We start from the raw sequence: 24,496 nt of genomic DNA, 5'->3' as shown, positions 1-24,496 counted from the left end.
TAATATCTACCCAGTCCCAGGGAACATGAGGCTAGTCTAAAATTTAAAAAAAAAATAAAAAAATAAAAGATGAATTAATATAGAAAAAATTACTTCACTAAAAAAATATGACATTTGAAACCTTTTAGAATTCAGCCACACAAATAAGACTCATAGATAAGTAAATCTAACAAAATTTATCTAGGCAATGAACATATAAAATTCATTCACACAAATTTAGGGCTTGATCAAGGTAACAGCTATTTTAAAGGCATATCAACTCTAACTCTTCACTAGTTCACAGGCATCACACATCATACAATTACTAGACTACACCAGCAGAGGTCCTCTGTTTTACTTTTTTCTTTTTCTTTATTCACTCCAGCCAATATTCAAAGTCTGGTTCAAGAAGAAAATGAACTGGTAAAAATAAATACATTCAGACAGATCTGATGGTGGGTGCATACCTATAATCCAGCACTTGAAAGGCAGAAACAATATAACTGACATGAACATGAAGACAGACCAGTTATCTACTGAGTTCCAGACTAGCCATAGCTACATAGCAAGACACTGTTTTAAGGAAACAGAATAAACAAACAAACTCACACTGTTCTTTTTATCTATCCTTTGATTAGTCTTCCTTAAGTCACCAGATGGGATCAGAGATGGTTTAAAATAGACAGTTCTATTTGTTGCTATGGAAACTGGCTTTGGGGTCATAAGTCTCTGAACAGGGGGATACTGAGAGTCCACCTTGTAAGAAAACAGAAATCAGAAACACATTTTTATTTATCAGTGGCATATCTAAAAGTTACATAGCTAACGTGACCTAAAGACCATTTCCTAGAGAAATAGGCAAATGCAAATAAATAAAAAAACTGACAAACCAAAGATATTTAATCTAATTTTAAACTATTCTGCAGACAAATAAGCTGACATGTTACCTCAGATTCCATACCACACAAGAACATGTATTCCTATACAACATGAGATTATACAATATTCAAGACAACTAAACAATTACAACTTTAAACAACATGAATTTGAATATGGTTAAAACTTATTTTTCTCCATCTTCCCAAGCCACTGTTCATTTTTTTTTTTTTCATCCAGAATTTAAGATGGTAGCTGGGCACGGTGGCACATGCCATTAATCTCAGCCCTTGGGAGACAGAGGCAGGTGGATCTCTGTGAATTCAAGGTCAGCCTGGCCAACAGTATGGGTCCAGGACAGCTAAGGCTACACAGAGAAGCCCTGTTTCCTGTCTCAGATAAAAAAAAAAGGGGGGGGGGGATGCAGGGGGAACACTAGAGAGATGGCTGAGAGGTTAAGAGCACTGTCTGTTCTTCCAAAAGCCATGAGTTCAATTTCCAGGAACCACATGGTGACTCACAACCATTTATAATGAGATCTGGTACTCTCTGCTGGAGTGCAAGTATACATAGAAGCAATATACTGTATATGTAATAAATCTTTTTTAAAAATATAAAAATAAAAAGAACTAAGATTTTTTAATAGGGGCTATTAAAGATGACAAGTGGTTAAAAGTACTTGCTTCTCTGCAGAGGACTGGGTTCAGTACCCAGCACCTATGTGGCAGCTGGGTATGCCTCCAGTTCCCAGGGATCTGAGACCCTCTTCTGGCCTCCAAAGGTACTAGGCATGTACATGGAACACACAAATACATGCAGAAAAATAGATGCAAATAAAACCATTTATTAAAATTTAAAGCCAGGTACAGTGATGCACGCTGTAATCCCAGCACTAGGGTAGGCAGAGGCAGGCAAGTCTCTGTGAGTTGGAGGCTAACCTAGTCTACAAAGTGAGTCCAGGACAGGCAAGGCTACATAGAGAACCCTGTCTTGAAAAACATTTTTTTTTCAAATTCCTAAATATATATACCAATTATTCTCCAGAGTAGTTTACCATTCTTTTAAAAACAAATGAAAACAAAAAAAGAAAGAAAGAAAGAAAATAAAGGCCTTATACTGTGGAATCAAACTGATATGGCCATATATAAAGACTTCTAGACTGAGACATGGACTGGTTTCAGGGTCTAAGTACCCAGGTGTTTTCCTACTAGTCCTCTGCTACACTGAAAGATTGTAAAAATCTTGCTGGTATGAGATTATTATAAAGTCACAAACATCCACTATGTCCATAAACTGTCATGCGATGAACAGTCCATTCACTCAGCTACAGATGCCAACATTGCTGGTTTCCGCATCAAAGCTTTCTGTAGAGCTCCTTAACTCAATGAGGACATCTGTTACATGTGACACATGAATAATACTGTACTCTAGCTTTTTAATTTCCAGCAAATCCTAAATTTTTAAACTATATTAAACTATTTAAAGTATTTTAATTATATAATTAACATCTATTTATTCATTCACTTATTTATTTATTTATTTATTTTTAGCGTGCACTGGTGCTTTGCCTGCATGTATGTGTGAGGGTATCCGATCTTGGAGCTACAGATAGTTGTGAGCTGCCACGTGGTTGCTGGGAGTTGGACCTGGGTTCTTTGGCTGAGCCATCTTTCCAGACCCAAAAGTTAACATTTTAAATTAACACCATGACAGTGGTTCATAGTGGAGTATTCTTACCTAACTACAAATATCTTACTAACCCTAGAAACTCAAACTTGGAAGGAAAAAAAAAAACTTTAGCTTTCTTCTCTGCACATTTACTAAGAATTTAATGATGTAGCAACATTTAATTTAATCTCTACAAGTAATTCACATAATTACAATTTCAGTAATTACTTTTAGAAAGCTTAATGTTAAAATAAATTCTTTTGTAAGTAAGGATGCAGGAATCTATTTTCCCTGGAACACAAATAACCATCAACAACACAGGGAACATATCTTCAACACCATTACCATGCACTAATCTGCCTCATTACAATAATCTCAAAACCTAGTTAGTCCACAGAAATTACAATAGAAGGTATCAAGACTTTTTACATTGTATATTTTATTAGCTCCAATATCCTCAACTAATATTTCAGCTGATAAAATAGGTATCAAAAAAGGAGCTCAGGCCAGGCAGTGCTGGCAATGACGCCTTTAATCCCAGCACTTGGGAGGCAGAGGCAGGGACAGCTCTGTGTTCAGGGCCAGCCTGCTCTACAGAACTAGTTCCAGGAAAGTCAGGGCTATATAAAGAAACTCTGCCTTGAAAAAGAAAAGGAAAAAAAAAAAAAAAAAAAAAGGAAAAAACCCAATAAATTAAATAAATAAGAACAAAACTCTATTATACACAAGATTTGATATTCTGGATAAAATGACTATTTTAATGAGTTTGCTGCACTTCTAATGACCAAAAATTGAGACTGTTTCACTCCTAGCTTTATCTACCTGTAGTTAAAAGTAAGCCATAAAAATTGTCATGACCATGAGAGTAGAAAAACAAGCACAAAATACTGAATGTGCTTCCTATGCTGCTCATCCCAAGGCTGTCAGAAAAGCTGCAATGCCAGAGGTAAAAATAGCTCCTTTTTCAAGCATATTCCCTGTTGACTGCCCATCTATTTACTCATTAACTGTAAATACAACAACGCTGCTAACTAACTAGTAACAAAGACGCTCTATATAGCTTACCTTTTCTTTTTTGGCCTGAAAAGCTGTGCTATCTATCCCACTCCTATCAAGAGGCTAGAAAAAGAAAAAAGAAATGGTGTTAGAATAGGTAGGAAACAGAAAAACAACTAACATATCATGTAAGATTTAAAAGTTAACGTACAGAATTCAGAGTAGAAGAAACAGCAGATGGAATTCTTTTCGCATCCTGTTAACATTACAATAACAAAAAATGTTAATGAAAATTAAGATTCACTAAATTCAAATTCTGCTGCATTACTACATTTCACTATGATTTCAAACTTTTACCGCAAGAGGACTTGACATCTTCTCTAATGACTGCAATATCCGCCGTGCTGTTGAACTGGTCACGCCATAAGACTGTGCACTGAGCTGCTTAGCTTTCATCTGTCTTCTAACTGGTGCCTAGAAAATAAAAGTCTGTGTTACTTGCTGCAACATATAGTCCAGGATACACATTTCAAACAAAAGGTATGTAAAACAAACAAAACATACCCAAAAATAAAATAAGATATATTTACAGTGGCTTATCTGAGAGGACATAGGCTACATGATTATTACAATCTAATTCTGGAATTACTTTTAATAATCAGAAGTGAAAAAACAAAATGCACCTGTTTTGGAGTTGTATTGCTGTGAATATACACCATGACCAGAACGAATCAGTAACAACTCATCAGATTACACTGTTAAGTATTTGGAAGTCTATATTGACAACGATTCTAAGGATACACAGCATATCTGGCACTAAAAAAGGTGTAATGTCCTAAATGAAAGGGAAATGATAGCAGGACAGAGACTATGCTACAAACTGCTTGTAGATTTGTATCACCTTAACTTTTTTTCTTTTCTTTGACACAAGGTTTCTCTGTGTAGCCTTGGCTGTCATAGACTCAGTGTGTAGATCAGGCTGGGCTAGAACTCACAGCAATTCACCTGCCTCTGCCTCCCAAGTGCTGGGATTAGAGGCGTGAGCCACCAGCGTTGGCCACCTTAACTTCTAACATGCTCAACTTTTAACTATCAAGTTTAACGAGCATAGTATAATCCAGTTTCCGCTTTGCAATAAGCCACCTGGTGTTAACTCCCAAGACCCAATTAGCCTTTCTGCTTTTAACAAAACAGATCTCAGCCAGGAAGCAGTAGCGCACACCTTTAACCCCAGCACTCAGGAGGCAGAAGCAGAAATATCTCTGAGTTTAAGGCCAGCCTGGTCTACAGAGCAAGTTCCAAGACATCCAGGGCTATACAGAGAAGCCCTTGCTCAAAAATATAAAAACAAACAAAAAACACAGCTCTTATAAACAGTCAGAAATAGGATACTTTTAATTAATAAGAATCTCCATCAGAAAACCAAATGTCACCCTAAAATAAACTGAAATTTCATATACTCATTTTAGTGTTTTCTCTGCTTGCTTTCCCCAAAAAGCTTCCATAGTCTCTGATAGTGTTATAAAATAAAAATGCTATACCAAATTGCAAATAAGTAAAATTTGTACAGCAATTTCTTTCACATTCTATAGTAGTCAGCACAAAGATCTAGAACATGCACTATCCCTAGATTTACACATAAGTATTTTGTGCCATTTGTTAGCTATAAACAGTCTAAACAATCTTATCTGTTCAATAAGCTCAATTCCTATTTGTAATAGGCCTTTCTAGCTTCCAGATAAGGAACATAGCTCATACAGCTCCCTCCTCAGAAAAATACTGCCACAAAGCACAAAATGATACTTCGTTAAAAGCTGTTCAATTTCTAACTCTGCTAATATACATGAGTACCTTTACATATTAGACTTCTAGCTTATGTCCTTGCTAAGCTTAGTTATGGTAGCTTTGGGGAGAAAAGTAACCACACTGTCCTTGAGAAGAAATACTGTTGTGTTTCTTTCCCAGTATGTATGCTTGGTATACCATTTTTATACCTTTTGTGCTGACTAGAAACTGCATCCTGATGTTAAGCAGGGCAGCTGTGAGGTAACCATATTCTTTTCCTAATATCAGACAGACATCATTCAGCCTTTCAACAGAAAGTCAGATGCTGCTTGAAAATTTATACAGATTATATAGATGTGTGATATCTATCAGGTGAGGTTATCTAGTAGATGAAAATTCTATCAAGTATGAAGAAGTTTTATAAAATGTTTTGTGGTTTTTCTATCTGTTCTGAAAAGGATAGATTACATTCATTTTCAAGTACTGACCATAAGAAAGGATTTGGATTAACTTACATATATATCTGGTGAAAAGACGCCTACTATTAATGAGAAATGTTGGCTTGGGGCTTTCTTGCAACATCTCTGCTGGTCTCATAAATATTTGTTTTGCTTTTCGTTTGTTACCAAGACAGGGTTTCTGTGTAGCCTTGGCTGTATTGGACTGGCTTTATAGACCAGGCTAGCCTTGAACTCACAGAAATCTGCCTGCCTCTGCTTCCCAAGTGCTGTGATTACAGTTCTGCACCACCATGCCCAGCTTCTCATAAATATTTTATAGAAAGTTCTCTCCTCTTTTACAACATGAAACTGTGAAATCAGTATTCATTTCTTTCTTACATGTTTGATACAATTAACCACGTTTCTTGGCTGGGAGATATTTCAACTGAATTACATATCTAAACAAATAATTCTATCTATTCTTGAGCAATATCCAGCCACAAGAAATAAATCTAACAAAACATGTCCAAGGTCCACATAGCTACAAAGCAGCCATAAAAGAAATCTTAAAATCATCCAAATAAATGAAGAGATATACCATATTATTAGATTGGAAGACTTACTTTGTCATATAAAATTTCCTCAATTTGATCTGTATACTAAATGTAATAACAATCAAAATCCAGATAGCCACTGCACTGCAAAAATCAACATGTTCTCAATTTGTATTGAATAAAAAAAATATTAACAAAAAAACAAAAAAACAAAAAAACTACAGAGTAAGTGCCTAACATGTTCACAATCCTCAGTTCAAGGACCAAAAGGACCTGAGAAAGAGTTGTATCAAAGCAAATTAGGAAAATGCCATTACCAATTTCAAGACTTACTGTAAGTCAAAAGCTATCATGAGGGAAGTACCAGCATAAGGACAGACAATGGGATATGCAGGAAAAAAAAGTCATGAAACAGCCCCCATGCAATTAACACAGTGGAGAAACAATAGTCTTCAACAAATGGTTCTTAAAATAAATGCTTAAATGTAAAACAGGTCAATGTGGACATATACCTCATACTAACACAAAATAAATGACAGAAAATAATAAAATGTATATAAAACTACTGTGACATTGGGTTAAAAAAGGATGTCTTATAAGATGCCAAAAACATAAAATAGAAATATAAAATATGCTAACTAGTTGTCACCTATAAAACACACATCTCATTTAAAAAGTAATTAGGTCGCACAAAGAAAAAGGAAAAAAAAAAGCCCTCAAAATTCATATAATCCAATTTTATATTGAACAAGATTTATAAAAATAAAAAATACTTCTAAAACATAAATGCATAGAAAAGGCATTCATTTAACAGCATTAGTGATTGAGGACAAGCCAGTTAAAACTCACAAGTTGAAATTACCACTGTATGTATTCTTGATAGAATGGCTAAAAATAAAACCAATCTGAAGGATGAAACAAAAACACTGAGCAAGCACCTGTATTAGCATTAATATTATAGGTAACCAGCTGGTACTGACTGCAGAAACACCTGTCTTGTTTATTATATACTTAACCGTGTGATGAGCAATCTAGCTCCTGACTATATGTCTGAGAGATGAAAATGATGTTCAAATTGAAAATAACCCAGTATCCTTTCAAGAATAAACTATAGCTTAATACCAGAAAGAAAAAAGGAACTAAGTCAGACTGGTGCAAATATGGTCAGTCCAATTCAAAAGGCTGCACACACTGTTATGACTAAATTTATTTATCATTATGAAAAAGCCCTCAATATAAACAGATTAAGTGGCTCCCAGAGAATTGCTGATTATGGTGGAAGTTTTGTTGTGATAAAAAATGTTTTTTCAACATTTGTATAGCAATGGTGATTAATAGTTTTATCACAATTCAAATATGCTAAAATTAAGGTAAGTTTACTATTTATAATTTTTACCTCATTTTTTTAAGTAAAATTATCATACTATTTAAAACACACAAATCTAATATTCAACATGTTCACTGCGACTACAAGGTTTTCATACTGTTCTTAAAAGTCTGACAGTTCTATAAATTTGATATGATTCAAGTAAGTAGTTAGTATCTAGCAATGGGAAATTTATGAACAGTCCTCCTATTCAAACTAACCTGGTAAGGTGTATTTCGTACTTTACTCTGTCTTACAGCAGCAGCTGCCCCACCATATGTTGTTTTGCCAGGATAGAAAGGAGAATCTCCAAGTTGACTTGTCTTAAGGATTGAAGAATTCCCAAGTGACTGCACAGAAACAGTGACAAATTATAAGCAAAAATACTTAAAATTTTGTGATTATATCAAATATAATTAGTACTCACGGTGGAAAGTGTTCCAAAGGCAGACAAGTTGAACGCTGGTTTTTTGGAGCTGGTGGCAGTGTGCTGGGAGAGCGAATGAGAACGTTCTGCTTCCGGGGACCACAGAGGTGGCAGGGAAGTGTTCTTTGAAACAGCTATATCTAAAACAAAAATTTGTAATTTGTAGTATAGTACCAGTTCTAAGAACTTAAACCCTAAATTTTATTAATAAAAATTAAAATTAAAACTAAAATTAGAGCTGAGCATGGTGGCACACACTTTTAATGCCAGAGGCAGTAACTGTGTGAGTTCAAGGCCAGCCTGGTCTACATGAGTCCAGGACAGCGAATACTACAAAGAAACCCTGTCTGGAAAAACCATAACAAAAAACTAAACTTAAAAGGCCAGGTGGTGGTGGCACACGTCTTTAATCCCAGCACTTGGAAGGCTGAGGCAGGTGGGTCTCAACAGAGTCTGAAGCCAGCTGGTTCTACAGATGAATTCCAGACAGTGTAGGCTACACAGACACACACAGACACACAGACACACACACACACACACACACACACACACACACACAACCTGTCACTAAAAAAATAAAGACAAGCAAACATGCAAAAAACAATATTAAAGAAGCACTGAAGATGGCTCAGGAACTAAAAACATTTACTACTCCTGCAAAGGACCTGGATTTAGTTCCCAGCACCCACCCACAACCATGTGGAATTCCAGTACCAGGAAATCCAATGTGTTCCTCTAGCCTTTTGGACACCTGCACCCATGGTACACAAAAGCTCTTATAGGCAAACATATAGACGTAAATAAAAAATAAATCTTAAAACAAACAAACAAAACACCTAAACTAGGATAAGTATGTACTCCTTTAATCTTAACATTTGACAGGCAGATGCAGGTGGATATCTATCAGTTCAAGGACAGCTTAGTCTACATATACATAGCAAGTTCTAGGTCAGCCATGGTTAAACAGTGAGACCTTTTCTCAAAAATAAACCTCCCCTCCAAAAAAATATTTTTTTATAGCTGGATGGTGGTAGTGTACACTTTTAAGCCCAGCACTTGGGAGGCAGAGGCAGGTGAATCTCCATGAGTTTAAGACCAGCCTGGACCACAGAGCAAGTTCCAGGACAGCCAGTGCTGTTACCCTGGGGGGGGGGGGGGGGATGGGAGGATTTATTCATTCCCACTGCCAAAACTACTTACTATCTATCTAGTAACAAGAGCCCACATCTGTAATCTCAGCACTCTGGGAGGTAGAAGCAGGCAGATCTCTATGAGTTCAAGGCCAGCCTGGTCAACAAAGCAAGTCTAGGACAGCCAAGGCTACACTGAGAAACCTTGTCTCAAAGACAAACAAAAAGAATACCTTTATCAGAAGCTCTTGAAGAAAAACCACTGGTAGTTGAGATGTTATCATCATCATGCTGAGAGGTAGAATCTTTGATTTCCTTTACGAGAGAAAATCCAGAACTGCCGATTGGGAATGCAGCAGATGTGGATGGCTGACAGTGCAATGAAGGGGATTCCAACACAGAGAAATTCAGATGGCTCCGATGAAGAGAAGGCCTTGTTAAGACATCTGGATAATTTGAAGCAGTACTGGTCGTTGAAGGTTCTTAAAAGAATAGTTAACATTACAAATAAACCAAGAAAAGGCAACTCACTAGCACAATGCAGCAGTCTTTATCACATTTGTACATTTAATGCCAGCTAGGACTACAAAACAAGTAACATTCTTTCTTAATGATAGACTTTTTATCACTCAAAACACAACTATTTTTTTTCCCAACTAGCTAAATCTATTCACAACTTTGTATTTTTTCCAAGTGGAGATAACACAATAGACTGGCTAATCTTTACTCCAGCTAGGTTACAGCAGTTAGGATACAAGAGTGAAGTATTCAGCTTTACTGTTTTTATATTTTTTTTGTTTTGTTTTTTTGCTTTTGTTTTTGGTTGTTCTGTTTTGAGACAGGGTTTCTCTGTGTAGCTTTGGCTGTTCTGGACTGGACCAGGCTAACATCAAACTCACAGTGATCCACCTGCCTCTGCCTCCCAAATTATGGGATTAAAGGCATATGCCACCAAGCCCGGTTCAGCTTTACTGTTTAAGGATAGTATTTATTATGTTTTAAGATAGGTTCTTAAAGGCCGGGTGGTGGTGGTGCACATCTTTAATCCCAGCACTCAGGAGGCAAAGGCAGGTGGATCCCTGTGAGTTCGAGGCCAGCTTGGTCTACAAACTGAGTCCAGGACAGCCAGAAATTCACAGAGAGACCCTGTCTTTGGGGGTGGGGGGGAAATCCCAGGTGTGAGATATGGGGCTGCTTCAGACTGTCCACAGCAGCCAACTATGATTTGTCTCGTGCTCTGGCAGGGGCATGGTTTTACCAGCTGAGGATAGTTTGTTTGGAATTCTGGGGTCTCTTCAAAGGGTATATAATGAATGCCAGACCTGCAAGAGGCAGTGTGGTTGCTGTTTGCTGGATTGCTGTTGCTGGTTGGACATATCCTGACTACAAAGATCAAAGTTGGCCCAAGGAACTCAAAGGCCATAATCATCAGACAGTAGTCTAATAATATCAACACTCCCTTTCCACTCTATACTTTCTCTCCTACCTAGTTTTGAGGGGTTGGAAGGAATAGGAGTGGTGTAGGGAGGTAAGAAAAACCCAATAAAGTAGCCAAAAAGTCTGGCTACAGTAGCGCCCTTGCACAGGACCTAGATTTCATCAACAATGAACCTTCCTCATTGTCTACACCTCAACCCTCGCCCAAAATAATGGAACATGCAGAGAATTTTTGTAGCATTAAAAAAAAAAAAATACCTTCAGTCAGCAGTGGTTGCCCATGCCTTTTAATCCCTACACTTGAGGGGCAAAGGCAGGCAGATCTCTGTGTTCAAAGCCAGTCTGGTCTACAGAGTGAATTCCAGGACAGCCAGGGCTACACAGAGAAACCTGGTCTCAAAGGTGTATATACACACACCATCTTGCCAAAAGCCACACAACCAACACTGAGGTTATAGAACTTCAAGCTGAAAGTCTGATCATCAATGATTGCAGCTTTCACTGTCCTATCAACCTTCTTTAATGAACAAAGAAGACTGACACAGGTTGGCAAGGTCAATCAGCAGGTAAAGGGGACTGCTACACAAGCCTAGTGGCTTGAGTTCCATGCCTGGGAACTCATATCAAAGGAGAAAAAGAAAAACGGGACTCCACCAAACAAGTATCCTTTCATCTCCACCTCAAACACTGTGGCATGCTATCCCATGTGCACATAAACACAAAATAGTAATTTTTAAAAAGACTACTAATGAAACATACTCAATGAACCAATTCCATATGTTCCATACAGGATTTATACACCAGTCAATTAGATACTACCATAGCCAAGTAACATAAACCTATTTAAGTCTATAATTTGAAACCAAATACACACACTCTATTTACCTTCTGTGTTACTGCCTGCTGGCTCAGGGGTGATTCTGCCATCATCAATGTTTGTGTTCTCCTCATCAGCATAAATCACTCGCTCATCTTCTCTATTTTCTGGCCAATGTGGAACTTCATCTGCATCTGCTGAACAGCTACAGGTATTTTCGCTCTTGTTGAAGTATCTTTGTAGCCACCCTGGCACAATATTCTTAACAGATTCTGTAACCCTGCTAAGAATGCCCTGTTGGAGAAAACATACATAGGACTATTTTATAACCTTTATCTTTGTAAGTACTTACAGAAAGTAAGGCCAAGAAAAACACCAGTATTTCCAACAAAACTTACTAAGATTCAGTTCATGTTATGACATAATACTGTTTTTAATGAACCATCAACTAACCAAGATCTAGTAATAGAGACAGTAAATGTTTTCATCCTTCTATATCTTTGAACATTAAAAGTCCCAATATAAACCACTTCAACAATTAATTTATCACATTCTTTAAGAAAGGCAAATCACCTAGTGATATAGTTCAGCTGGTGGAATGTTTGCCTCTCATGCTTGAGGCCCTAGGTTTAGATTCTTCAGCACTACAAAAGTTAAAAAATAATAATTAAACAAATAGAGTAGCCAGTGGTGATGGCATATGCCTTTAATCCTAGCAGAGGCAGACGCACCTTTTTGAGTTTCAGAGCTAGTTCCAGGACAGCCAAGACTACACAGAGAAACCCTGTCTCAACCTCCACCCCACTGAGAGAGAGTGAGTGAGCGAGCGAGCGAGAGTGAGGGGGGGAGCACAAGGGGGGAGGAGGGAGGGAATGAGAATGTAAGGGAAATCCTTCATCAAATAGGAAATAAGAACTAGTCCAACATAGTCAAAACTCAAGAAATAACCTAAGACCGCTTTTTGGTGGTAAAATGTTTATATTATGAAATCTTTCCTTTTAAAACTCTGAGAAATTAGCTTAATCATGGCAAATTCTAAAAGAAAACACAATGTGGTGTAATACTGAAGCTGACATTCTGCAGCTACAGTGGAAATCCAGGCACTCTCCTAAGAAATTTCCACATACTGGTCAATTTAATACTCAAAATCACTTTATGTAGTGAGAATAAGGCACGATGGCACAGTGTTTGATAATAAGAGCAAGACTCAAGTCTCCAGTTCCATAAGAAAACCAAGGTATAAATGGAGAGAGACCATGCAATGCCATTAAGTAGCATGACCAAGATACAAGTATGACTGTGTATTCAGATCAGAGTAATAGCATGAGCCATGGCATCCTGGAACCTATAGCAGAACTTGAATATCCACCTCCTTTTCCTTTAATTTACCCCAAGAACATCCCTTCCTGCAACTGCCTACTGAAATGACTATGAAAGTCAAATGAAATAACATGAAAGTACGTCAAGGTATCACAGAAACATGTGCTGATAATTTTACTAATAAGGAAAAACCTAGCACAAGCAAGCTGGGACAAAATTTCAGGCATAAATTTCACTCATAAAGCAGCATTAATTGGGTTTCAGAGAATCACAGAAAGGAAAAAGGGACCCAACAGATATGAAGAGAAATTAAGTTACCGGGCATGGTGGCCATGCCTTTAGTCCTAGAACTCGGGAGGCAGAGGCAAGCGGGTCACTGTGAGTTCGAGGCCAACCTGGTCTATAAAGTGAATCCAGGACAGCCAAGGCTAACACATGGAGAAACCCTGTCCTGGAGAAGAAAAAAAAAAGAAGAAAGAAGGAAGGAAGGATGGAAGGAAGGAAGGAAGGAAGGAAGGAAGGAAGAAATTAAGTCAAGACATAATATGTAATTCTACTTTGGAAGCAAATCCAGACAGCTAGGCTTTAAATTTTCTGATAAGAGAAAAGATAAAAGATTTTTCTGGAGGAGCATGGTGGCGTATACGTTTAATCCCAGCACTGGGAGGCAGAGGCAGGTGGATCAACAAATTGAGTCCAGAACAGCCAGTGCTGTTACACAGAGAAACCCTACCTTGAAAATAAATAGATAGATCAATAGATAGATCGATAGGTAGGTAGGTAGATAGGTAGATGTAAGTCTTTTGTGGAATTCCTTTTGCTACTTGGAATATCAAAGCAATTATAGAACACCTTAGAAACAGCATTATATTTAGCCAAATCACATACAGTAGCATTAAGTACCTTGAAGATCAGAAAACAAACTGACCCAACTGGACCCACACATTTAACCCCAGCACTGGGAAGGCAGAGAGGCGGATCTCTGAAATTGCGGTCAGCCTGGTCTACAGAGTAAGATCCAGGACAGCCAAGGCTATCCCTAGAAACCCTTTCTCAAAAACAAACAAACAAAAAACCTGAAAGTCAAAGAGATAGTCAAAGAGTAGTCAGTTGCATACAACTATACTTGCGATTTTCATTTTCTCAACTAAAATTAACCAGCTTATCTAGTCCTCAGCCCAATGGGACACACAATAAATAGCTCAAAGAATGAAAAAGAAAGGTGCAACACAAACTGACCTGACACCATTAAAACTAACACCCTAAAGTTTCAGTGACCAAACATAACTTTTAGGTTAAATGACTGCAAGTCATAAAGAAAAAGTGAGCATTATCTAACATGCTCTTACTACAGCCTTTAGCTACAAGTTGAGCAACAACTTCAATGCTACTAAAGCGTGAACTCTTAGATCAGGGCTGGTTTAAGCCCTCCCAAATGATGGATAAATAATCAAGTTTGATAACCACTCTAGTTGAAGAGATTAGGAAATCAGATACATACCACAGGAAATTAAGATACATTTCAAGAAAAAGCCCCCCTATACTATGCAAATAAAATCACATCTCAAAATGTATATTTCAAAAACCTAAACATCGGTTGTCAGCTACTAATGAAAAATTGAGAATAATGGTCAGGAATTAAGTTGCCAGGCATGGTGGTACACGCCTTTAATCCCTGCACTGGAGGCAGGTGGATCTCTGGTCTGTCTCTCCAACCCCCCCCCCCAGCTCAAAAAAAACCTTCAAGAATTAGACTCCAGCTTAGGTTCCATGAGACCCTCAAGGAGTCAGAGAGGGGGAAAAGGAACCAGAAGAGAGAAAAAAATGTTCTTATGGCAGAAGATTCCATGCCAATAAGAGTTCTTCAGGTCTTCACAGAAATGGATCAAACTTAATGGAAGAATGCTTTACAAGCTGGACAGGGTGGTACACACTAGTAATCCAATCGTGAAGGGAAGAAAAGGCGATCGTGTGGGGATGCTTTAGAATTTTAAATTTAAAAAAGCTTTAAAATTACAAAACAAAACGAAAATGAAAATTAAAAAATTACCACACAAAGGCGATGCAAAAGAAAGGGTTCGTGTAAATTCTTAAATCCTACTTTACAAAATCAACTTCTACACTAAACAAGAATGAAAGTTTTCCTTCAGAACTTCTCTGAAACTTCCAACCTAGAGCAATCACTCACTTCTATGTATGTCAGGTGAAGTCCTTCAAGAGCAGCACACACAGACACACATGCAGAATGAAGATCAGGAATGAGAGGTTAGCCTAATCTACTTAAGACCCTAGGAGAAAGGGGTGGGGGTGGGGCCTGGAGAGTTGGCACAGCCAGTACTCCAGAACACTGGCTGCTCTTCCAAAGGATGCGGTTCCATTCCCAGCACCCACGTGACAGCTCCCAGCTGTCTGTGACTCCAGTTTCAGGGGATCTAATACCATCACACACACACACACAAGCAGCAAAACACCATTGTGCATACATCATTGTGCATACAATAAAAATAAATAAATCGTTTTTTAGAAAAGGGAGCTAGGAAAGAGGAAACTTCTCATGTTCTCACTGAGAAAGTTTCCCAAGAAAGAAGGCTACAATGTGGGAATGCTTTAAATTTTAATTCAAAAACAAAACAAAACTAGATCACCACCACTCTAAAACTAAAACAAACCACCACCCATACACATAAAATAAAGTAAGTTTCAAAAAATAAAACACAGTAAGCCAAGTGCGGTGGGTGGCACGTCTATAATCCCAGCACTCAGGAGGCAGAGGCTCGTGGATCTCTGTGAGTTCAAGGCCAGCCTGTTCGACAAGGTGACTCCAGAACAGCCGGGGTTATTTACACAGAGAAACCCTGTCCCGAAAAACCAAAACCAAATAAAACATAGTATTTACTGGATTTAAGACTTCAAGATCTATGGATTTTAACAACTTCTACTGCTTCATTAATCTCTTCCCCTCAAAAAGACATGAAAACCCATCTTATAGCAGAGTAAGCAGAACCACCCTCTACAGTGAAAAGCAAAAGTTCCCCCAAGCAAAATTCATATGGGACATTAAAAATAGCATTGTGATATTATCTGTAGCACTACAGCAGGATCTATACTAAGTATTTAAAAATAATGAAGTTAAGGGCTGGAAAGATGGCTCAACGGTCAAGAGCACTTGCTGCTCTTCCAGAGGTTATGAGTTCAATTCCCAACCACCTATAATGACATCTGGTGCCCTCTTCTGGTGTGCATGACAACAGTGTACTCATATACATAAAATAAATCTTTTTAAAAAAATAATAAAGTTAAACTGAAGATGAAAAAAGAAAATTCTCAAATTTGAACTATAAATCCACTAGATGTTCTTGCCTCAAGAACTATCATTTTGTTTTGTTTTGTTTTGTTTTGCGAAAGATAATAAAAGTAAGAGTTCAGCGTCATATACAAATCACAGCACTGGTGAACATAGTGTTTCAAATTCTATGTAACCCTCATTCATGAGAGAAGAACTGGTTATTCCAATTTCACTTAGCCTTCGTTGATAATTACAAACTTCCTTTTCACCAGAAGACAACTTTCCCAATTTGGCCAACTCCTCAGTCCTGCACATTTCTCCTTCTTCACACACAAAGCTCTCTCCTCCAGATCAGTATTTTCTCTACTCCATTCTATTCATTTAAGTCATTCAACTCCCTTCACATTATCCTTAAGCAGCATTCAATCCTACAATCTTTCGTAAGTAACTTCACTGGCTCTCTGACCATGACAACAAACTTAATCCAGACAACAATTTTATGTCTACCGGGCTCTTGGAGTGATGTTTTTGTGCACCATGTAAAGATTATCCTTGTATTATTCGAATGCTGATTACAGTCCAGACTTTGGTATTGTCATTATTATGACGAATCCTGTCTTAGTATCTGGTAAGCATTGTTCTCCATCACTTTCTAATTGGTCAAATAAAGAACTGAATGGACAATAGCCGGGCTGAATAGTTATGGTAGGCCTTCCAAGGAAATGGGGGCGGGATGTTCAGGTGGGGACCACAGAAAAAGGGAGTTGCCATTGGGACATAGATGAGAAAGCAGGAGCCAGAACTAGACTAAGATGACAGATAAAAACAGGCCACAAGGCAGGACGACTGTTGGGGTTAAAACTGTTGGGGTTAGAAAAGCTGAGTATCTGCCCAGCTGTAGTGTGCCTAAATAAATACAAGGTCTCTCTGTCATTGTTTAGAGCAAGAGCAGTCATAGAAAGCCATGTGGTCCCATCAAGCCTTACTCTTCCAAAATATTCCACCGTTTTGATGTCTACCTGTTCTTTAGAATACCTACTTTACATTAATACATCCTTTGGACCCCTGAGTCTTCTTCCTTGGATCCTTCATCCTCTTACTTAGTATCTGTATAGTCACTAGACTCTTTTCCTCAAAGTTTTTTCAAAGTCTTTTTAAAGCTGCTTCATCATAACATCAATACTGGGTTATTTCCATGCGTGAAGAAACTAAGTATTCTAAAGACATTTATATTTAATCTAATCTGAACCTAATCTGCAAATATCAGACACTTTTCATATTTTATAAACAGTTAAGCTTATCCTATCTACCCAGTTCAAATTCTCCAGTCACTTAAATTAAAAGTATCTCTCTGGCTAACTAAATAAATACCCGCCCAGCAGTGGTGGCACACATCCCAGCATTTGGGAGGCAGAGGCAGGCAGATCTGAGTTAGAGGTCAGCTGGTCTACAGAGTGAGTTCCAGGACAGCCAAGTGCTACACAGAGAAACCCTATCTTGAGAGAAAAAAAAAATTTTTAAATGCCCACAAGTAGCTTATTTTCACCCCCTTCAAAACTTAAAATGCTGTCTCGGTATAAATATGCTTTTAATTCCAGCACTTGGGAAGCTGAGGCAGAAAGAGCTAAAGACCAAGACCAGCTTGGAACAGATAGTGACTTCAAGCCAGCCTAGGCTACTGAAAGATCCTGACTCAAAAAAATAAGGGAGCTGGAGAGCTGTTTCCGTGGGTAGAAGTACTTGCTGTTTATTCAGGTCTCAAGTTCAGTTTCCGGCACTCTGTCAGGGAACTCACAACTACCTGTAACTCTGGCTGCAGAGGCTCTGACATCCCCTTCTGGCCTCCATAGGTACCAGCACCCGCACACCAATTGATATATACAAATAAAAGTAAAAGCAAGCCTTTTGAAAAAACTAAAGAAACCGGGCATGGTGGCTCGTGTGGATCTCTGTGAGTTCAAGCCCAGCCTCGTCTACAAAGTAAGTCTGGGAGAAACCCTGTCTCAAAAAACAAACAAAAACTAAAATAAAAATAAAAAACATTAAAATGAAACAAGGAAAAGCATAACCCATTAAAAGCCCATAGCAGTTAAACCCTCTTAAGAGCCATCTCATCACATATTTTAATACGGAGACTAAGAATTTCTCAACCATGCTATGAGAAAGATTAGCACAATCAAATAAAAATATTTATAGAGGAGAAAGGCAATCTACTGTCCTTTCTCTGATAATAAATTGTCTCTGACAAAGATTGTAAATGCACTTTGTTTTTTGAGCGTCTCTGACAAAGATTGTAAATGCACTTTGTTTTTTGAGCACAGGCAGGACAATCAGTTCAAGGCCAGCCTGGGCTACTTAGCAAGTTCCAGCCTAGCTATAGATATATTACAGGAGGCTCTGTATCAGAAAACAAAGTTGAAAATATAGAATTATTGCAATGTTCCCAATATCTTGTACCTAATAAGATGACTATCTTTAGTGGCATCTGACCAAAAGCTTCATACTTCAAGCTAGACACTTATATCATTAGGACTTTCCAGGAAATGGAGCTGTAATTGGAGCCTTTTTGTTGTCATATTAAAAACCTGGGGCTGAAGAGCTAACTCAAAGGTTAAGAACACTGGCTGTTCTTCCAGAGGACCCTGGTTCAATCCCCATCACCCACACGGCAGGCTCACAACTTCTGTAACTCCAGTTCCAGGAGATCTGATACCCTCACACCAATGCACATGAAATAAAACTAAATAAAAATTTTAAATGGGAAAAAAAAACCCAAAAAAGTGAGAAACATTACTTTTTCAGAGCTAAGAATACTCAGCCATCAAATGTTAGGCAGGACATACTTTTATGTCAAAAACAAAAAACAAAAAACAAAAATCCAGGCACAGTAGTGCACATTGTTATCCCAGCACTTGGGGATGCTGAGCCAAGCAGATCTCTGTGAGTTCAAGATTAGCCTGGACTACAAAGGGAGCCCAGAACCTACAAAGCTACCTTGTCTTGAAAAACCAAAAGGGGAGGGGGGGGGTGTTCTGTTCTACAAATTTGGGTGACTATGGGCCAACCTATCCTTTGGCCTGCTTTTATAAGCTAAAAATGCTTTTTACACTTGCCAAAGAACCATTAAGGTTAAAACAAACATAAACAAACAAACAAACAAACAAAAAACCCTGCTAGCCAGAGGCTCAAAATAGTTTTGTTTCTTTATTAAAAGGGTTTACCAGCCTTTGATCTAAACTACTGATGAAGGGGGAACTGCATCCCTCCCCCACATTTTTACAGTTGAATGTGGTCACTGACTTAAACCAGGAAGGTCAGGCTATCAGCAATCCTGTTTCTGTAAGGATAAAAGGTGGATTCCCTCAGCTCCAAGCTCCAAAAAACCTTGTAGCACTCCCCCCAAAAAGGGGGGGGGCCTCAAAAGTAAGCCAGTCTGTGTCACCAGGAGAGACAATAGGCTCTCCCAGAAGTGAGTTTTACTTGTCAGTTCAAGTGTTCTGTGGTGGCCATTATTAGGAAAAACAAGAGCTCAACTTCCCCAGGTTGCTGCACACAATGGGACTAGGAAAGGGGAGAAGACAAGAACTAACAGCATTACCTAACGTACCTGGAGACTTAGGCAAGAAGGTAAGGCCAGCCAGAGCCTATCTTTAAAAAAGCTAAAAAGTAGCTCATTAATGGAGTAGGTGAAAAGGTAAGCTCGCCAGCCATGGTGGTGCATGCCTTTAATCCCAGCACTTGGGAGGGAGACGGGAGGTGGATTGCTGTGAGTTGGAGGCCAGCTTGGTCTACAAAGTGAGTCCAGGACTGCCAAGGCTACAGAGAAACCCTGTCTTGAAAATCCAAAAAAAAAAAGAAAAGAAAAGAGAGAAAGAAAGAAAGGAAGGAAGGAAGGAAGGAAGGAAGAAAAGGCAAGCTCATTTGCTTCTACACTTCCTTTGAGACAGCCTCACTCTAAAATACAGGACTAGCTTGGAGTCACTATGAAGTCCATGCTGGCTTCAAATTTCAAATCCCCTGGCCTTAGCCTCTTCGCAGCTGGGATTACAGGTGTGTGCCCCTACATTCAGCCAAGTCTACATTTAAGTTACTCCCTTTATCTAGCTCTACAACTTCAAATAAGATGGCATTTTTTAAAAAGCTAAGTTAAAAGTAGAAAAATACTGAAGTTTAGACATTTCCCAGAAGAGCCAAACCAGAAGTCAAAACAGAAAACTAGAAGTCAACTGAATGCAATACAGAAATCACAGGAACTGGGTGGCAGCACCAGCTCTTTGGCCTGACATTTGCTGCCCTGCATCCAACAAATAGTACCAGCCTGATTACTCTTATTCTAACCTTCTGCTATACAACCAAAGGCTTCATTGTGCCCAGGGCCCTGGGCACTTATCAAACATTAGTATTAAACATGCCATGTCATGAAGCTCCTTGCTACATCCAGAATGACCCAGCAGCTGCTGCAAAACATCCAGCTGACAAGCTCTGCTAGCTAGCTAGTAGATGACAATGAAGTCCACTAAGTTCCAGGTAAAACTAGTTACTTTAAGACAAACAAAAACTGAGATGTATTCTTTTATTTAACTCTGAATACTTTTCTTTGGTTGATTCTGCCAATATTAAATCTGCTAACCAAGAAATGGTTATCTTTAATTCCAATTCAAGGTTAAGATATATTCTTACTTTAAATTAAATAGCTGAGACAAGGATCTAGCATTTGAGATGTTTTAACTACTGAGCTCTAAAACCATACAACCTGAAATCTGGATCAGCTCCAAAACAACTTGAGTTTTAGTTAAGCATCTTTTCTCCCAAACAGAATTTTTATCTAAATACATTTTACAATAAACTGCGATCAGAACTGTCCCTTAGGATATATTAGCTCCTATCCAAGCCATCCATTTCTCTGCTCAAATTTTTTTCTTTTCCTTTAACAAGCATTCGAAGGTGATTTGTTACTCTTAGAAAAGGAAGTAACCTTGTCTTAATGTCCACTGAAGTAAGGTGGCCAGGCCTGTGACTGGAGTTTAATCTTTTTTTTTTCCCCGTTTTTTTCGAGACAGGGTTTCTCTTGTAGGCCTGGCTGTCCTGGGCCCGCTTCTGGCCTCGAACTCACAGTGATCAGCCAGTCTCTGGCTCCTGAGTGCTGGAATTAAAGGCATTCGCCATTATGCCAGACTCGGTTTTAATCTTAGAAATCTGCCTACGAATACCCCTGCTCCTCAGCATTCTCTACATATCTAGGGAAAATGTTAATAATGCCAAGCTTTCCAAGCAAGGGCAAATACCTTCGTAGTACATAAACCGCAGCTTTCACTATTCAAAACTTTCCCTATCTTTACTTTTTAAACTGATACAATTTAACATTACAAACAAAACCCTAAGTATTCAATTTTAGCACTAGCTAGGATTAAACAAAAAGTCTACATTTAACAGTATGCAACAAGGTATTTATTAGCCCTTCAATAAACTTAAATGCACTTCCTACTTACCTCCACCGAGATACTTCTAAAGTGGCTTTCTTATAGTGGGTTAACATTTTAATTCTCACAAGGAATGTTTAAGAACTGAGATTTTTCTCAAAACCAAACATACCATTCATTTACAACAGGAGTCAACTTTTTTATAATCATAAACACCCACGACGGCATACGGTGGCCTTCACTGTTGGAAGGCCACCAACACTCCTGGTGTGCCCGAAAATACCGTAAACTTCTAGAAAACGCCCAGTATTAAAAATATTTGGTGTATGAGATCAGAGCCAGAGAACTGGTCAACTGTAGAGAATGGCTGATTCTGGCCTTCATAACACAGAGCGGGGAGGAGGAGAGAGAGGAAGAATTGCGCGGCAGAGACCAGACGTAAGAAGCGGCGAGGGACTTTCAAAATGCCTCAGTGCCACAGTAGCCCTAACTCGGTTAAGAGGGAAAGGAAAGAAAAGCTAAACCAGTTGTGATCAGATCTGGAAAAGGCCAAGCAGGAAGACGAGGGGACGCGACTACCAATAATGACTTAACTAGGGCTAAGACTGAATTATTCTACGATCCGGGTTACAGCGCCCCCCTCCCCAAGTGCCTCTGAGCCGCGGTGGCAGATTACCCTCTCCACGCACCCTGAACCCGGGAAACACCAGACAAGAAAAATAAATAAACCCTGCTGGCGGATGGGCCTGTTGCCACATCTTTCCCTTGTTCCCTCGCGAGGTCGTGAGTAATACTAGCGATACACCAAAACCCGCCAAAAAAAGAAACCCTAGTATCCCAAGCCTGGGATTTCTTTTCCCGCCCTACGCCCGCCGGGGGAAAGCCCCTGGGCGGGAGGGCTGAGAGAGGCCGCCCGCACCCCACGTGTGCGCCGCCAGGCCCGGCCCGGCTCGGCTCTGCCCACTTCCCGTCGCCACCCCGGGCCTGCCTTAGGCCCTCCGGTCCCCCTCCACGTGGGGCCCCGGGACCTCGCATTGCCCCCCCACCCCCCGCCCCCACTGCGGCCGCCCGGAGCCGCCTAGCCGCCCCGGCGAACGGGTCCCGTACCTGGTGCTGGGGTCGCCCCTGCTGGTAAGGCTTCACCGGTCCCTGGTGGCAACGACGCGTCCGGATCTTGCCGCCGCCGCCCCCTCCCATGCCTCCGGCTCCTGAGGCCATGGCGGAGCCTGGGCGGCCTCCTACTCCCGCTCCCGGGCGGGAGAGGCAGAGGCGGCGGCCTGAGGGCCTCCCCCGCCCGGCCCTAGGCGACACACAGACACAGCGAGAACCGCGAGGGAGCGAGCGGGAACTGAGAGTGCGCGCACGCCGGCGGGGGGAAGGCGGTGGCGGCGGCTGAGGGCCGCGAGCTGCCTGAGGACCGACGGCCGCGTGCGGACCCCCCGCGTCTGTGTTTGTCACCGTCTCTATGGAGATCTCCCGCCGAGGCCGGCGCGAGCAGCTCCGGGCGCCGCTGAGGCCTAGCTCGACCGCCCGCTGCTGGAGGCTCGTCTACAGCCGCCCTGGCCGTCGCTGCCGCAGTCCAGGCCGCCGGCGCCGCCCGCCAACCCCTCCCCTGTGCGCGCTGCGCCCGCCCCGCCGCTGCCTCCGGCGCCGTCGTCGTCCCTGCAGTCGTCGTCGCCGCCGCCGCCGCCGTCGCTCTTGCGCCTATTACCGCTGTTGAGGCCGCCGCCGCGGTAGCGAGCCAGGACGCCGTCACTCCTCGGCGCCCGACGCGTCTGCATCATCACGCTGCGACGATGTGTGGGGGTGGGGGCTGGGCAAAGGAAGGAAGGGTTGGTCGAGCCCGCGCTCTCGGCCGCAGAGGCCTCTGGGAAGTATAGTTTTTCGCGTAAGAACGAGGATTCTCGGAAAGGAAGGCAGTCGCGGAAGGACACCCTGCGGAGCCCTGCAGAGGCACAAAGCCCGGGTCCTTTGGCTGCTTGTTTAGAATCAGAATGGCACTCGACATGAAAGCAGTAATCTTCCATTCAGCAATTATAAACGGAATGGAAGTAAACAGTAACATCAAAGAATGATAGTGTATCGAAATAGAAAAGGAAAGAAAGAAAACCTGCGTTTCAATTAACAGTGACCGTGATCCTTAGGCCTAAAACAAGCACATGGGCTTCTGCTTGATGTGCTGTAATATCCGCACTTGGGAGGCAGGAGGCAGGGGAATGGCTAGTTAGAAGTTAGCCTCTGCTTCATAGTGAGATTCTGTCTCAGCAAAAGCAAAACATACAACTTCACTATTGTTTCATTAGACATATAAGGGCTTTGTTGCCAACACACACTCTGCTGGCCTTCTGACTTGCTTCACTACCTTACATACTTGACCTCGGATGACTCATTTATTAAATAAGAGCTTTAAAATCCACCTTAAAAAGTTGTGCGGAGCTAGTGCGGTCATTTGTGCAGAGCACTTAGTAGATTTCCTGGTATACAAAAAAATGCAGTAAATTATTGCAATTATAACCTATGCAGTCAACACACATTAAGGATGACTAATATATTCCTAGTAATTGTATGTTTGCTTCAGCGAGTATTATAGTTAGGAGGGTGGATAAACAATGTACCTTCGAAGGCTAAATCGAGTGTTAAGATGCAGGCATTAGACAAAAGGTCTGTGTGATCATGTGATCCAACCTATTCGTTCAATACACTATATAGAAACCAAGAGAATTTAAGGGGCACCATGAAGGATATCAAGTTGGGCACTCAAAGCCAGAACTGTAACCCAGTTTTTCCATAACAGCTGAAAGAAATAACTAAATAATTATGAAGAAGAATCAATTGAGAGGAAACATAGACTTGATGTTCCATTAGAGATCGTTGTCCTAAAGTTTATAACAACTACAAAATCAAATGGATTGTTTAAATCTGTCACTTACAAGCTGTGTGGCCTTGGGGAGGTTACTGATCCTTTTTCTAAGCTTCACTTTCCTCATCTGCAAAT

The 24,496-nt window shown here is 40.2% G+C and overlaps 1 protein-coding gene across 1 annotated transcript in view; it reads right to left on the bottom strand.

The window, feature by feature from the left end:
* NUP153 (nucleoporin 153) overlaps positions 1-23,077 on the bottom strand; it is a 53,099-nt gene extending 30,022 nt beyond the window's left edge. The window contains exons 1-9 of the mRNA XM_084795088.1: positions 22,609-23,077; positions 11,544-11,769; positions 9,455-9,703; positions 8,092-8,231; positions 7,886-8,014; positions 3,877-3,993; positions 3,731-3,775; positions 3,589-3,642; positions 589-735 (exon numbers count right to left, since the gene is read on the bottom strand). Of these exons, the coding sequence (XP_084651214.1) occupies positions 589-735; positions 3,589-3,642; positions 3,731-3,775; positions 3,877-3,993; positions 7,886-8,014; positions 8,092-8,231; positions 9,455-9,703; positions 11,544-11,769; positions 22,609-22,719 (1,218 nt within the window). The 5' untranslated portion in view covers positions 22,720-23,077. The remainder of the gene's footprint in view (positions 1-588; positions 736-3,588; positions 3,643-3,730; positions 3,776-3,876; positions 3,994-7,885; positions 8,015-8,091; positions 8,232-9,454; positions 9,704-11,543; positions 11,770-22,608) is intronic.
* Positions 23,078-24,496: the final 1,419 nt, after the last annotated feature.

The sequence above is a fragment of the Acomys minous genome, assembly GCF_964271855.1.
Source record: "Acomys minous genome assembly, chromosome: 9".
Classification (NCBI taxonomy): Eukaryota; Metazoa; Chordata; class Mammalia; order Rodentia; family Muridae; genus Acomys; species Acomys minous.
This window is presented reverse-complemented; position numbering and strand designations above follow the sequence as displayed.